The sequence below is a fragment of the Micromesistius poutassou genome (genome assembly GCF_964030765.1).
Source record: "Micromesistius poutassou genome assembly, contig: SCAFFOLD_3333, whole genome shotgun sequence".
In the NCBI taxonomy this organism is placed as follows: Eukaryota; Metazoa; Chordata; class Actinopteri; order Gadiformes; family Gadidae; genus Micromesistius; species Micromesistius poutassou.
In genome coordinates this window covers 9,580-25,749 of record NW_028179156.1, presented here as the reverse complement: position 1 = coordinate 25,749, position 16,170 = coordinate 9,580, and the positions used below count along the sequence as shown (strand labels likewise).

General features: G+C 40.4%; 1 protein-coding gene and 1 long non-coding RNA gene across 2 annotated transcripts; both read left to right on the top strand.

The window, feature by feature from the left end:
* The first annotated feature begins 457 nt into the window (after nt 1–457).
* LOC311373069 lies at nt 458–1,826 on the top strand. The gene is made up of 3 exons (XR_014642174.1): nt 458–1,162; nt 1,320–1,472; nt 1,551–1,826. It is a non-coding gene; the product is annotated as an uncharacterized lncRNA (long non-coding RNA).
* Nucleotides 1,827–2,866: 1,040 nt separating this feature from the next.
* Nucleotides 2,867–6,409, top strand: LOC311373067 (uncharacterized protein; the record flags this gene model as incomplete). Its single annotated transcript, XM_084489920.1, has 12 exons — nt 2,867–2,975; nt 3,869–3,969; nt 4,082–4,354; nt 4,464–4,557; nt 4,652–4,719; nt 4,844–5,092; nt 5,208–5,267; nt 5,388–5,534; nt 5,643–5,708; nt 5,861–5,938; nt 6,084–6,159; nt 6,366–6,409. 12 exons carry the CDS (start codon nt 2,867–2,869, stop codon nt 6,407–6,409), a joined length of 1,365 nt encoding a protein of 454 aa, XP_084346046.1.
* Between the last annotated feature and the right edge of the window lie 9,761 nt (nt 6,410–16,170).

Sequence of the window (16,170 nt, the reverse complement as noted above, 5' to 3'; positions counted from 1 at the left end):
GCCCAAAGTGAAAAATACAAATGCAATTAGCCGACTTCCGGTGGGTTTTGGGGCATGGGCTTTTCTGTAGGTATTGCCACGTTATACCTGCCTACCGATTTTCATACATATTGGTGAAACGTGGCGCAGGGGCTGCTTTTTAAAGTTCCTGTAGGGGCCGCTACAAACATGACAAATACGAATTTTGGTATGTGAGCTACAGGCACCAGTTTACACGTGTCCTGTGAATTTCATATTCATAACTATTACGGTCTTCGCAGAGTGATTTTGAGTCTCTGGCTGCGCACAGTGATGAACGGGACCTCGCACCGGCTTGCGGCCGCGTCACGTGCCGTTGTAACATGTGCGCTGACAAGTGTGCACATGTTACGACAGCACGTGACACGGCCGCAAGCCGGTACGAGGTCCCGTTCATCACTGCGTGCAGTTTTAATGAAGCACAGCTTTAAAGAATTGTAGTTTTAAAGAAGCACACTTTTAAAGAAGCACACTTTTAAAGAAGCACATTTTTAAAGAAGCACACTTTTAAAGAAGCACATTTTTAAAGAAGCACACTTTTAAAGAAGCACACTTTTAAAAAAGCACATTTTTAAAAATTTTCGCGAATTGATGTAATTCCAGTTTTGCCTCAGTCCCTAACAAGATGTCGGAGTACGAGGTCCCGTTCATCACTGCGCGCAGTTTTAATGAAGCACAGCTTTAAAGAATTGCAGTTTTAAAGAAGCACACTTTTAAAGAAGCACACTTTTAAAGAAGCGCATTTTTAAAAATTTTCGCGAATTGATGTAATTCCAGTTTTGCCTCAGTCCCTAACAAGATGTCGGAGCACTGTGCAGCTGTGTATTGTGTGTATGTATTGTGTATCAGTGGCGTTACTAGGCTGTTTGAAAACAATTCAACTTTCCGACGGTCCTTGAACGTCCCCCGTTTACCGCACGACAACAGAGCAACAGGTGAGTCGACGATTCACCATGACGTCACACTATGTTCTTCGTTTTTTGACTATGTGTCTATGTTTACAGCCGGCTGGTTGGCTTCAGGTCAGTGGTAGCCACTCGCGTTCTGCCACCCGAAAGTGTCGGTACGGCTATTGTTTACTAATTCAACTTTCCGACGGTCTTTGAACGCCCCCCGTTCACCGCACGACAGCAACAAGCAACACGTGAGTCAGTACACTTCAGCTGTCGGACTCAGTGTGACAACCGGACTTGCTTGTGTGTGTGTTTCACAAGTTATATTTATATAATATATAATATATAATATATATATATATATATATATATTGTGGCAACCCCGCGCTGTCTGGCGTGGACGAACAGCGCCAGCACCCCGAGCGGCTCCGTCCCCGCGGAGATAGGCTACGTGCCATGGAGGGCTCATCCAGCAAACCAGGGCAATCGGGGACATTGGGATCACCTGGGGGAGCAAGACGGCAGAGGGGTTTTAAGGACCGGGCACGTTGGAGACGAGGAGTAAGTCGAGTGGAAGACAGTCGGGGTAAGGCACCGATATCCACATAGCGCACTGACGCTGGAACTTTTCTCCCACAGCGCTGAGCGGGGGGAAGCCGGGAGCGAGAGCCACGCCACCCTCCCGGACGGACCCGATTCGGAGACGCTTTCCCTTGTTGTTTGGCCCGTTGGGGAATAACCTGTGTTGCTTTATGATTCTCCTTTTTTTGTGAGTTGCATGAAATAAAAACGGTTGCACTGCAACCCTGTTTGTGCGTGTGATTTGAGAACCCCCCCGCCGACTATCGGAGTTGCCAGAATATATATATTATGTAGGCTATGTGTGTATTTATATATAGCCTAATCATATGTTAATTGTTTCTTCAACATATTAAAATATACTCGCCCTGTTATCATATTTATAGTGTGTGATTTGCTAAACAGCTATCATAGACATTCTAAAGAGTAGACGTCGCATTGGCTCATATATGTATACTGACTAGATATCATAGATAGACGTCGATGGGACAGAAGACCGACATTCATTCATTCATTCATTCAGGTGGGTGGTTAGGCCGCCCCAAGATGGAGGTGGCATTGACGTATTATGTTCCACTGACGCTAGAGTTTAGTTTAGTTTAGTATTTTTTATTATTATTGTGTCATGCATCAGCATGCCCAGCCCACAAGGGCTAACAAGACACCATTATAAAAAAGACAGACCAAAAACCAAAATTAGATGCTAAACAATACTAAGATTAACGATATAAACCATCCTGACTACAAATGCGGCCACCGTCTCAGAGCGGAAGTACTACGAGTCGCGGAGCAGCATACACAAGATGGTGGACAGCGCGAAAACAAGAGCTTGTTGACAGTTTTGTGATTGGCTTATTTGAATCCCTGTGTCGTGATTGGCTGATGTTGTGCTGCGATTGGCTGTTGTGATTCAAATGTGTGTGACGCCAGGTAGGCTATAAAAGGATTGTCCGAACGGCAGTTGTCGCCTTCTTTGAGACTCAGAGCTTCGGAGCTGTGTTTTATTGCAAGGTTTAGAGCGATTGTGCGAAATATTTCTACACAGAGATATTTCAATCGAGAGAGTGTGCTTGATAGTTTAATACCTTTTCAGGTATACTATCACTACTATTAGTACTACTAGTAGTATTCTATCTATCTATTCTATCTATCTATTCTATCCATCTATTCTATCTATCTATCTATTCTCTATCTATCTATCCGTCGATCTATCTATCGATTTACTTGGACGCTTGATCCTCCTTGGAACGACGGTGAGTTTATTTCTCATACTTCATTTATCATTCCATTTAAACGTGTGGTAGTAAAGATGCAAGTATGTTTCATTACAGGTTTCATTCGCTTTTTCTAATCGTATTCTGTTTATATGTCTTTAGATGCCTCGCGGCAAGTCGTACCGTCTCTCTCAGGCGGCCAAGAGGAGAGAGGCAGCCCTACGTCCCGTCGACGTGGAACTGTCGTTTGACCGTCCCGAGTTTGTTGCACGTAAGTAGGGAGTTGGGTTTTTTCCATTGTCATCAAGTTCTATGTGCACAGTGAAGCTTTTGAAATTGTAAATGAGGTCAATATTTGTGTAATCTAGATGAGTAATATTATTACTAATATAGTATATACTATATTTAAGCAATAGATCACGCCAGGCTGTGGTATACGGTCATTATACCACAGTTAAGGGGCGTTGTCCATCCCGCCGCGCAGCGGAGGGACGGCAACCCCCTTCACTCTTGTGATTTTGCTACCTAGTGGTTCTGCGCATGCGCATGACGACACTAGTGATCCGCGGTGTAGTATTGGTGTAAAATATACATACTGTACCCCTTAACTCTCCAATAAAGACGTTATAATACAGTATCAGAGTCTATAGAATCATGCTACCCTATCAAAAAGTGATACCTTATGTGTTTGGTAGTGTATTTAATATGTTGTCCGACTGCCTCTATCAAGCGATGCTCCCACTACAGAAACATGTTATTTTACACCACTACTCACTCCATGTACACTGTAAGAATACTGGGAGCATATTTTGATACTGTATTATAACGTCTTTATTGGAGATTTCAGGGGTACAGTATGTGTATTTTACACCCAATACTCAATACTATCGAGCAGTTCACTCACCGTGTGCCTATTGCTTTACAACATTTCCACCCTCTCCAGCAATCAACATGTTTTTAGGCTTCAGTGAACTATTCTATTGCTTTTATATATAAATAAACAACAGTTCAAGTTAGGCGCGGAGTGATACTGAACTCTGTGAACCAAACGGGCGTCATAGCTGTGTGTGTATATGCTCAATATACAACAGTTGGGAACCAATCAGATTGCTTGATTTAAGCCATCCGTTTTATAAATACTAATATACTTCTTTCTGTGAATAGGCCGTGGTACAGGGACACGCCGTCGTGTGACCCAGTACCCGGTGTCTGTGTCAGGCAAGACACACAAGCTCTTCGTTCCTGCGCATTCGGCTGATAAGAAGGTAATTGATTGTTTAAGAATGTGTTAATAATTTTTAACAAATTTTTTAATTTTTTTTTTTTTTTTTTTAAATTGAAAAACATGATTTCTAAATAGGTTTTTCTATCTTTCAGTTTGTGCTTATCATAGGGGATTCCCATCTGCGCCCCTTTGCCGATGGAACGGTCGGGATTTCCAAGGGAAGGCTTTCCTTTGGGATCATGACGACCCCTGGGGCCAGCGCGTCTCATCTTAGGACGGAGCTGGTCCACGCTACGCTACCCCGGACACCTGATGCAGTCTGCATCCTGGCCCCCGGTAACAACCTGACCACCAGCACTACTCATGAATTGGCTGGTCAAGAGTTTGGGAAGCTCTTGATTAGTGCAAGTCAGCGTTGGCAGAATGTAAGTAATTTAGTTGATTGTGTGTATTTTGTTCAGTTCTTAAAATGCGTTAATGACTTGTTGCAGTACAGCGTACATGTGTTTAAATGGAATGTCATTGTCTTTCAAGGTTTTTGTCGTGGATTTCGTTCCACGCCTGAGTGTCGCTCCAGAGCTGCAGGAGCACATGAGCCGGGAGTTTCGTTCTGTGGCCAAGTCCATGGGTATGTTTCAAACACATGTTTATGTTACATGCTTACTTTATTTGTTGATATATGTAAGTATATGAATGATTTATATATATTTATCATTTCTTAGGTATGGCGTACTACTCGACGTTCGAACACTTCCCCTTCAGCGACCTGAATCTCTGGGTCAGGGATAGTGTAAGTAGCATATACTGTGTGCAAAGAAGGTTGATGATTTACACTCATTTGTAGTTGAATTGATAGTATTATTTATTGAAAGTTGATGTTATTGTTAGTGAGTGTATTATTCTATCCTTTTCAGGTTCACTTGAGCGACGAGGCTGGCATGGGCATTTTTGCCGAGTTGCTGTGGCATGCTGCCTACACGCAACTGGACGTGCCAGTGCCGGCACCAGCACCAAAGGCGCCGGATGTTCCCGTGCCTGTGCCAGCACCGGCACAGGCGCGACCAGCATCGCCGGGTCCAATCACCCCTCCAAGGGTGATTGTGAGGGATTCTCCCTCTTCTCCCCCCTGCGATGTCTGGATGGAAGTGGTGAACGGCAAGAAGGTAATATTGGCATACAGTACTTCCCACTCATATTTGCAAAATAGTTGATGGTTGAAATTCAAAAATGTTCACCATGCATTCATTTTAATCAAATAATTGTTATTTGTCATTGCAGAGGATCCAATCTGCGGATCAGCTCTTCAGGCCCTCAAAGAGACGTGTGGTTCGGCATCAGGTTTGTAGTATATATTGTAACGTTAATTGTTAACATATGTATATCGATTGTATATCTGTGCACATTGATTTACTCAATAGCAATTGTGACTAATATTCTGTTTCTGTGTTTATTTCACAGGAGGACGGACGTGCCATCGTGCTGAAGGATTGTTTCATCCCACTCAATCCTGTCCACTTCAGCACCGCCATGTTGGCTGCGATGGACGCCGTGGTTCCAGCTCATCTTTCGAGCCCTGACTGCCCAGCCGTTCCACAACACACAAAGGTAAGTTGAAAATGTGACGTTTTGATTGAGGTCTTTTAAAACTGTATTGTCTCCCTTAAAACACTCCTTTTATATGTTCTAAAAGTGTGTTTGATTTTCTTTAATCAGACACGGTGTGTGGTGGAGCGACGTCCGAAACGTGTGGCCTGCAAGAGGAGACCTGCATCGTGCCAGGTTTGTCTTTATTTCATTAATGTAATCACTGAATTGCGCAGTACAAATGGTAGGCACCGATAATGCAATAGTTTCTTTGCTTTACTTGTTTAGTACTTTGGCAAGTATTGAAAACAATTAATAAAATACATGGTTTTGTTTCGTGTAAACAGGTCAAGGTGGCACCCAGCGTTGGGGTGTCTCCCAGGCTGACACGTGGCATCGTTGTGGACGTGGTTGCAGAGGAGGAGGTTAGTACGCTTTATTCTTAATCAGTTTAATTCCATGTGCATGTACATATTGTGTAATACACATAGCAAATTATTGCTATGACTAGCAAGTTCTCTCAAATGCAATAATGACACTTTTGTTCATGTATTTTCTTAATTTCTTTAGGGGGATTCGACTGCTAGTGCTGTGGCTGCGGCCGTGTGGGAGGAGCCATCGCCTACCACTGCTGTGGAGGAGGTTGGTACACTATATTCTAAATCAGATCAAACAAATTGTTCCAAATTATTGTATATGATTAGCAAGTTCTCTCAAATGCGAGAATGACACTTTTCTTAATGTATTTTTTTAGGGGGACGCGACTCCGAGTGCTGTGACGGTGCCGGAGGGGGAGGAGGTCAGCAGAAGATTCATCCAAAGTAAGGTTGACGCTAATCCTCCCTCTTGCAGGTGTGACGAGCGAAAGCCACAGGCTGTTGTGTCTGGAAGTGTAGTTAGAGGTGGTGGTAGTGGGAAAGTGTCGGCGACAACGACTGACGTGTCAATTGCGTGCAGTGTTGTCGCCGCACTTAAACATGTCATTGCCCCTGTTTGTACATGGGGTGCGCGAGATGTCGATAGTGTTTGTTTAGAAGGTGAGAAGTTGGCTAGTTCTGTAGGTACATCAAGTAGGGATAGTGGCTTTGATAGTGATCTGTGCGAGTTCTTGAAACAGCACAGTGTTTTTGGCAGAAAGTGGAAAGTAGCCATTGGTCCATCAGTCTACAGAGGTTTCGGCTCAGACGACTCTGTGTTCTTCGAAAAGCTACAGGAACCTTTGTTGACTGATGGATTGTGTCTCTTGAACCTGCACGGTGCGGTGAGTGTTGTCATTGAGCACAATGGTTACTTTGTTGTAGTTGATTGTAGTAGTTGTGACGTATCTGGTTTTCCATGTGGTATTGGTAGGTCTGTAGCAGTTTTTAACACGTGCCTGGCCGACCTGATGTTACATATTCAAAGTCTTAAGAAGTCTTTGGGTGCAGAGTGGTATGCCATTAGCAGCCTGTCTGTGGGGGTAGATTCAGACATTGACAGTGCGACATTGCTCGTAGATGTTGCTGTCACAACCGTAGTTGAGGGTGGCGGTTCACCGAGTAAATCGAGTTCTGTCAGGGGATCTTTCCATCAGGGAGATTGTCGGTTTCGCCACGCTGGCGTTCAGTGTATGGCTATCAGTTTGGTAGCCATAGCAAAACACTCCATTGATGGCGTGTTTTCGTGGCAGACAGACAATCTCGACAAGGTGGTTTTTTTGGGGGATCAACTTTACAATCGGTTGAGGGACAGCAATGTCACCAGCGATGATTCGCCACTGCTTAGTGTTCCTGATTTGCCCCTACACTCTGTTATCGATGGACACGCTTTCGACTTTGAATATGGGGAACATGTTTGTGGCCATGTTGATGTGGTGGCAGGTGAGCTGATTGATTGTGGTTTTGTCATCAGTCTCAGATCTGGTTTGTTAAAGATGTTAGTAAAGTATCAGACGTGTTTTCTTACATTAGGTGGTAGTACATGTGCAATCATTAGTCAAGGTGGACGTTTTGCTATTGTAGATTCGCATGCGCGCAGTGCAGATGGGATGGTGGACGGGGAAGGGAAGAGTGTTGTACTGTATTTCACGTGCCTAGATGATGTTTTTGAGCACATCTGCAAGTTAGCGACAGGGTTAAAACCACCCAAACCGTTTGAGATAGCTAGTGTTAGTGTTTTCCATAGATCCAGTTTAAAAGTAGAACCAACGGTTAGCTCGAGTGTAAAGCGTAAAGCTTCACCGAGTGGGTGTTCATCAAAGAAGTTTAGGAAGGGTGATGATGATTCGGATGTTGTTTTTGTAGGTGATGTTTTGAGTAAAGGCCTCCAGTTTAAGCCGCTTTCTGGGGAAGTTGTAGAAACTCTGTGCAATCAGTTAAATGTTGACTCAGAGGAGGCAGATATAGTTTCTACACAAGTTGGTCCATTGGGTGCTCCTTGTAAAAATGGGAAAATAGTCGGGGATGGTAATTGTTTCTTTAGAGCAGTTAGTCAGTCTGTGTGTGGTACACAAAAGAATCATAGGAAAATTAGACTAGCTGTAGTTAGGCATTTGAAAGTTAATGGTGGTGTTTTGAGAAGTGAGTATAGTTCGATGGAGGAATATCTCACAGTTTCAAAAATGGTGTATGTTGGTAGTTGGGCCACTGAAGTGGAGATTCAAGCAGCAGCAGATATGTTGGGAGTTAGTATTTTTACTTACTGTGGTGGTCGCTGGCTTGAATATAGTTGTAAGTTGGAGTTGTTGTCAGATCAGGGAATTTACTTAGAAAATTGTAACAGTAATCATTATGAGAATGTTGTTTGTGTTCAGAAGCCAAACATGCAGTGTTGCTATGGGTATTGCAAAGGGGGTGGGTCTAGTTACAATCTCAGAAAACATAGGGCTTGTGCAGACAATTTAACTTCGGTCGCATCCTCAATTTTAGAAGCTAAAGTAGACATTATTGAACTAAATGTAAAATCGGTAAAAGCCAAATCCATAAGTAGGTCTAACCATTTGGTAAATAAAAAGAAATTACAAAATAGAATACGATATCAGGAAAACAGGCAAAAATTTATAGAACGGATGAAAATGAATTATCACGGAAAAAGTTGGTACAAGGAAAAATTGAGAGAAATGAGTAAAACTAAATATCGGATAAATAAGACTCACAGGGACACATTAAAGGAAATTAGTAAAAGTAAATATCGTAACAAATCTCACAGGGACACAAAAAAGGAAACGAGTAAAAGTAAATATCGTAATAATAATTCTCTTAGGGACACAAAAAAGCAAATGAGTAAAACTAAATATGGGAAAAATAAGTCTCATAGGCAGAATGTCAAATCCAATAGTATAAATAAATATCATGAAAATCCTCAACATAGGCAGCGTGTTGTTGCAGATAATAAATTGAGAAGGCAACATATAAAAGCAACATTGAATGATTTTGATTTAGTTATGCAGCAGTTTTTGGCTAAAGTAAATGATGGCCCGGATTTCATCTGCTGTGTGTGTTTTAGAAAGTTGTTTAGGAATCAAGTTTCACCTTGTAGCATCAAGGATTATAGTAAAAGTGAAAAAATAACTGAAATTGCAGGAAAATGTATTAGTGAAGCATATTTGCATAAATGTAGTGCAGATTGTGTGTTGCCTTGTCAGTGGTTAGATACAGCTAGGGCAAAGTTGTGGATTTGTTCTAGCTGTCACCATAAAATTACAACAGGTCAAATGCCACCAGAGTGTGCTCTAAATAATTTGGAGACGTGTCACATTCCCCCAGAATTGGCATGCCTGAATAATTTAGAGCAACATTTAATCGCACTGCATATTCCGTTTATGAAGATACTAGCATTGCCTAAAGGTGGGCAAAATGGCGTCCATGGGCCTGTGACGTGTGTTCCTGCTAATATTGTGCAGACGAGCAATTTGCTACCACGTTCTGACATGGCTGGGTCTTTGTTACCCGTTAAATTGAAGCGAAAGCTCACATACAAAGGGCATTATGAGTACCAGTATGTTGATAGTATGCGCATCAAGCAGGCTTTGCAGTATCTTAAACGGAATAATGCACATTATAAGGATATAGAATTCAATGAAGTGTGGATAAATGACTTTTGTAGACAACAAGAGAGTGTGGCAGTAGATGACATAGCAGTACATGGTAATGGAAACAATGCCGAGGAAGATGAGCTTCTGCATGACAGACAACAGCATTGTATGTTTCAAGACACTTGTCTTATGCCTGTTGACATTGGTCAAGAAGCCCTTGATCAATATTTAGATAACATATTAAATTTGGCTCCAGCAGAGGGAAACAGTCCTGTCAAGTTGTTGTCTGATCATTCAAATGAAGCAAAATGTTTCCCGGTGTTGTTTCCGACAGGATCTGCGACGTACCATGACGGCAGACCTGACCGCCTAACTTTGTGCCGTTATTTTAATAATCGCATTTTACATGCTGATGGTAGGTTTGCACAAAATGTAGATTACATATTTTTTGCTCAGTACATGTCGGAGGTTCAGCAAGTGGTGTCAAATGTCTCAATAGCATTGCGGAAGGGGAAAGGAGGGCAATTTAGAAAGATTAGCACAAGTGTATTGAATGATGAGGAACAGTTGAAGCAGTTGTTGCATTTTGACGATGGGTATCGTTTTCTTAAACCTATTAGAGGTACCCCATCATTTTGGCAGGGTGTGCAGCGTGATTTGTTAGCTTGTGTCCGTCAGCTGGGTATCCCGACGTGGTTTTGTTCGTTTTCTTCTGCCGACATGCGGTGGAAGAATCTTTTGACTAGTATTTTGAAGCAGGAAGGTAGGACGGAGACGGCCGAAGAGCTGGAGTGGGCAGATAGGTGTGAGCTTTTGAGGCGTAATCCGGTTACTGCGGCGAGGATGTTTGATTTTAGGTGGCATTGTTTTCTGAAAGAGGTTTTGATGTCTCCGTCTAACCCTATTGGGAAAATTAAGGATTACTTCTATAGGGTTGAATTCCAGCAGCGTGGTTCACCACATGTTCACTGCCTGTTTTGGATCGAAAACGCGCCAATCATTGATAGAAATACAGACGAAGAGGTAATTCAATTTATAGATAATTACATAACATGTGAATTACCCGCACAGGATGAGACACTATTGGACATAGTTTCATCTGTGCAAAAGCATTCCAAACGGCATTCAAAAACATGTAAGAAAAATGGAACTGTTTGTCGTTTTAATTTCCCTAAGCCTCCGTCTGCGAGAACTTTTATATCTCGCCCGCCTATTGAGGAGGAGGAGGACAAAACATGCACATGTCAAGAAGACGGGGCACTGACATTGTCAGAATGTGCATGTCAAATTAGGAAACAGACTAAATTGGAACAAAAAAAAATGGCAGTGCGCACTATAACCAAAATAAAAGAGGCCCTTTCAGATGACAATCTCAGTTTTGACAGTGTAGAGCAGTTGTTTGATCATTTACAGGTAGACCAAAGGGTGTTTGAGTTGGCGTATGGTATTTGTGCTAGGAAGACGAGTGTTGTTTTGAGCAGGGAAACTAGTGAGGTTTGGATCAATCAATATAGCAAACCGGTCTTAAAATGTTGGAATGCGAATATTGATATCCAGTATGTGGTAGACGCGTATGCGTGTGTAGTGTACATTATTTCTTATATTTCCAAGGCGGAGCGTGAGATAGGATTGTTGTTGGGGAATGCGCAGAGGGAATCTGCTAAGGATAGGAATAGTAGTGCTAAGGATGCCCTTAAAAAGTTAGGAAGTGTGTATTTGCATAATAGAGATGTGTGTGCCCAAGAGTCTGTGTATAGGTTGACAGGAATGCATTTGAGGGAGTGTTCGAGGAAGGTTGTATTTGTTCCAGTTGGGGAGAGTAGTGTTAGAATGAGTTTGCCTTTATCAGTGTTAAAACGGAAGGCATCATCCAATGACCTTAGCACAGAGGACATGTGGATGACTAGTCTTGTGGATAGGTATAGGAATAGGCCAAGAGGTAGTTTGTTTGATGACATGTGTATGGCGACATTTGCCTCGGAGTACCGCATATTGAGTAAATCGGAGCGGTCTCCCAACAGGATAGAACTGGAAAACAATTGTGGATTCATTCTGAAAAGAACGCATTCCGAACCTGCAGTTATTCGTTATGCGCGCTTTTCAGAAACAAAGAATCCAGAATTGTTTTACCAGAGTGTTATGCAGTTGTTTTTAGCCTTTCGTTTGGATGTGCACCTGAGGCCAGCAGGTTTTGAAACATTTGAAGAGTTTCATAGTCGTGGTCATGTTAGATTGAGTGATGGATTGTTGTATTCAGTGAAGTCGATAGTGGATTTGAATCGCAGGGGGTTTGAAATTAATGCTGAGGAGTTAGATGACATACGGAATTCGGTAGACAGTGATGTGGTTTTAGAGGATGCCTGGGGTGAGCTCTGCCCGGAGCAAGAGCAGGAGCGTTTAGAGTGTTTGGAAGAGCGTAGGGAGACTGAAGAAGCTTCAGATGGGCCTGTAGAATTTATTCCGGATTTAGCGGTTAATAGCAGACAAGTTGGTGATTTGGAGAAGAGACAGAATGTACTGTGCAGGAGTGATGGCTTGGCGTTGATTAGATCTCTTAATGAGACCCAGCTCTCTGTCTTTTACCGGATTAGGCAGTGGTGTTTGAGTAAGGTTAATGGAGATAAGGTAGCTGCGTTGCAGGTTTTTGTCACAGGTGGTGCAGGGACCGGTAAAAGCCACTTAATAAGAGCTGTGCAGTACGAGGCAATGAGGTTGTTGTCACGAGGTTGTCGTAATCCGGACGATGTTTGCGTTTTGCTAACCGCTCCTACGGGGATAGCTGCACACAATTTACATGCAGGTACTATTCACAGTTCATTTAGCATTGGTAAAGATGTGCGGTTGCCTTACATTCCACTGGGTGAGGCGAAGCTCAATTCTTTGCGTGCTAAATATAGTAGCTTGCAGATTTTGATAATCGACGAAATTTCCATGGTTGATCATAACCTATTGGCCTACGTCCATGGACGTTTAAGACAAATTAAACAGTCTGGTGACTATTCCCCGTTTGGAAACGTTAGCATAATTGCAGTTGGGGATTTTTATCAATTGCCTCCAGTGAAAGGGAAAGCGTTGTATTCAGAGGATGTTAGTGTCGGTTTGTGGACTCATTTTCAGGTAGTGGAACTGAAAACTGTTGTCCGTCAGAAAGATGGTGTTTTTGCAGATTTGTTGAACAGGGTTAGATGTCGTGTGAAAGGGACCCCCATGCTGTCTTCGGACATTAAATTATTAAGGCGTTGCGAAACTGGTGAAGTGAGCTCAGCTTTACACATTTTCCCAACGAACCGGCAAGTAAATGAGCATAACATTCAACAGTTATTCAAGAGTTGTCCCGCATATGTCACGATCGAAGCAAAAGATTTTGTAACTAGCAAGAAAACAGGCAAGCTTGAGCTGAGGGAAGGACATCATACCCTATCATACAGTACATGTCTGCAAGAGACCCTGCTTTTGGGAGTGGGTGCTCGTGTCATGCTGCTGAAAAATCTGGATTGCGATGACGGTTTAGTGAATGGTGTGTGTGGAATAGTCACACACATCGTTTATCCACCTAATGATGATAGGTTCCCAAAGACCATTTACGTAAAGTTTGATGATCATCAAATTGGAACCAAAAGGAGGAATTGCTCTTCATTTTCCTCTGCTGTTGAAATGCTCTCCACAGGCATTGAAGCAGAAGAGGAAAGAGTTACCAAACACGGTGGATCGCGCCGGCAATTTCCAATAAGGCTTGCCTGGGCTTGTACAGTCCATAAAGTACAAGGACTTACTGTAGATAAAGCGGTAGTTTCGCTAAAGAAAATCTTTGCAGCTGGTCAAGCATATGTGGCTCTAAGTCGCGTTAGAGAATATTCGGGTTTAGTTATTCAGGACTTTAACGAGAAAGCAATATATTGCAAAGACACAATTCAGGATGCAATTGCAAGCATGCCTCCCTTCTTGGTCACTAATATTCCAGGTAGTAATTTCACTACACCACCATTTAATGTGTTTTTGATGAATGTGCAAAGTTTGACTCGACATGTGACAGATTTGGCTTTGTGTACACAGCATCTGCAGCTTAACTGTATTGCTGTTACTGAAACATGGTTGCCGGCAGCTTCCTCATTGGAAACTGTACGACTGGATGGTTATGCTTTTCACAACCATCCAAGGAGTCTGTCGTACGATAGCAGCAACTCCTTATTCAAAGAAATTCAAGACCAACAACATGGTGGAGTTGGCATGTATAGTGCAGACAATTTGGCGTACAGTATTATCCAGGTACCAACTGTAAATTTAGAATGTTTGGTTTACCACTGCACTACACAGGATATATTAATGGCAGTTATTTATCGCCCACCATCATATACCATGACATTGTTCAAAGAAAACCTTGACAAAGTACTTGATTGGCTAAATCACCAGAGTACCACAATTGCTGTCATGGGAGATTTCAATGACGACATTTTGAAATCATCAACTGTCTGCAAATTCATGATCGATAAAGGATTCATCCAAATAGTCAAACAAGCTACAACTGAAAAAGGCACATTAATTGATCATGTGTATGTGAAAACATCACATTATGATGTACAGGCTGTTGTCGTGCCGACATATTTCAGTGACCATGAAGGGATTCTATGTTCATTTACATCTAGGCGTTTAGAGCAGGGACTACTTGAATAACTGTTAATGTGAATGAAATAAGGATTAATTAATTAATTAATTTGTATGAATTTATTTATTTGTATGAATTTATTTATTTGTATGAATGCATTTATTTGTATGAATGTATTTATTTGTATGAATTTATTTGTATGAATTTATTTATTTATTTATGAATTTATTTATTTATTTGTATGAATTTATTTATTTATGGCTTATGAAATGCGAATGAAACAATGAAATTATGACTTATGAATTACATAAATGCGAATAAAATACGGAAATTATGGCTTATGAATTGCGTTAATGCGAATAAAATAATGAAATTATGGCTTATGAATTACGTTAATGCGAATAAAACACGGAAATTATTGCTTATTAATTACTTTAATGCGAATAAAATAATGAAATTATGGCTTATGAATTACTTTAATGCGAATAAAATACGGAAATTATTGCTTATTAATTACTTTAATACGAATAAAATAATGAAATTATGGCTTATGAATTACGTTAATGCGAATAAAACACGGAAATTATTGCTTATTAATTACTTTAATGCGAATAAAATAATGAAATTATGGCTTATGAATTACTTTAATGCGAATAAAATACGGAAATTATTGCTTATTAATTACTTTAATGCGAATAAAATAATGAAATTATGGCTTATGAATTACGTTAATGCGAATAAAATACGGAAATTATGGCTTATGAATTACGTTAATGCGAATAAAATAATGAAATTATGGCTTATGAATTACGTTAATGCGAATAAAATACGGAAATTATGGCTTATGAATTACGTTAATGCGAATAAAATACGGAAATTATTGCTTATTAATTACTTTAAAGCGAATAAAATAATGAAATTATGGCTTATGAATTACTTTAATGCGAATAAAATTCGGAAATTATTGCTTATTAATTACTTTAATGCGAATAAAATAATGAAATTATGGCTTATGAATTACGTTAATGCGAATAAAATACAGAAATTATGGCTTATGAATTACGTTAATGCGAATAAAATACGGAAATTATTGCTTATTAATTACTTTAATGTGAATAAAAAATATGAAAATTATGGCTTATGAATTACGTTAATGCGAATAAAATACGGAAATTATGGCTTATGAATTACGTTAATGCGAATAAAATACGGAAATTATTGCTTATTAATTACTTTAATGCGAATAAAATAATGAAATTATGGCTTATGAATTACGTTAATGCGAATAAAATACGGAAATTATGGCTTATGAATTACATTAATGGGAAAAAAAAATATGAAAATTATGGCTTATGAATGACTTTAATGCGAATGAAATTATTGCTTATGAATTACGTTAATGCGAATAAAATACAGAAATTATGGCTCATGAATTACTTTAATGCGAATAAATGAATGAAATTATGGCTTATGAATTACGTTAATGTGAATAAAATACGTAAATTATGTCTTATGAATTACATTAATGGGAATAAAATTATGGCTAATGAATTACGTTCCTGCGAATAAAATACGAAAATTATGGCTTGTGAATTACTTTAATGCGGATAAAAAAAATAATTATGGCTTGTGAATTACGTTAATGTGAATAAAAAAAAAGAAATTATGGCTTGTGAATTATCTTAATGAAAATAAAATAATGAAATCATGCTTTATGAATTATTGTAATGTAAAATCATGAAACTGAATTATCTTAATGTGAATCAAATCATGAAATAATAATATCTGTAATAAGCCCTATGTTTTCTGAGATAGTGGGGAGATGGATGGAGAAGAATGAGTGTAGGTGGTGTAAGGTCGGTGGAGGTGCTGAGGTGAGGCATTGATCCAAGGGTATGGTGGATGTTGTTGATGAGGAGGTTGTATAGAGGTGAGGGGAGAGAGTCCTGGGGTTTGGTGGTATTGTGGTGTATGGAGAAAAGTGACTTGGAGTTGATTGGCAGTGATTAAGCTGGAGTAGTGGTGTTTTTTGGTGCAGGAAA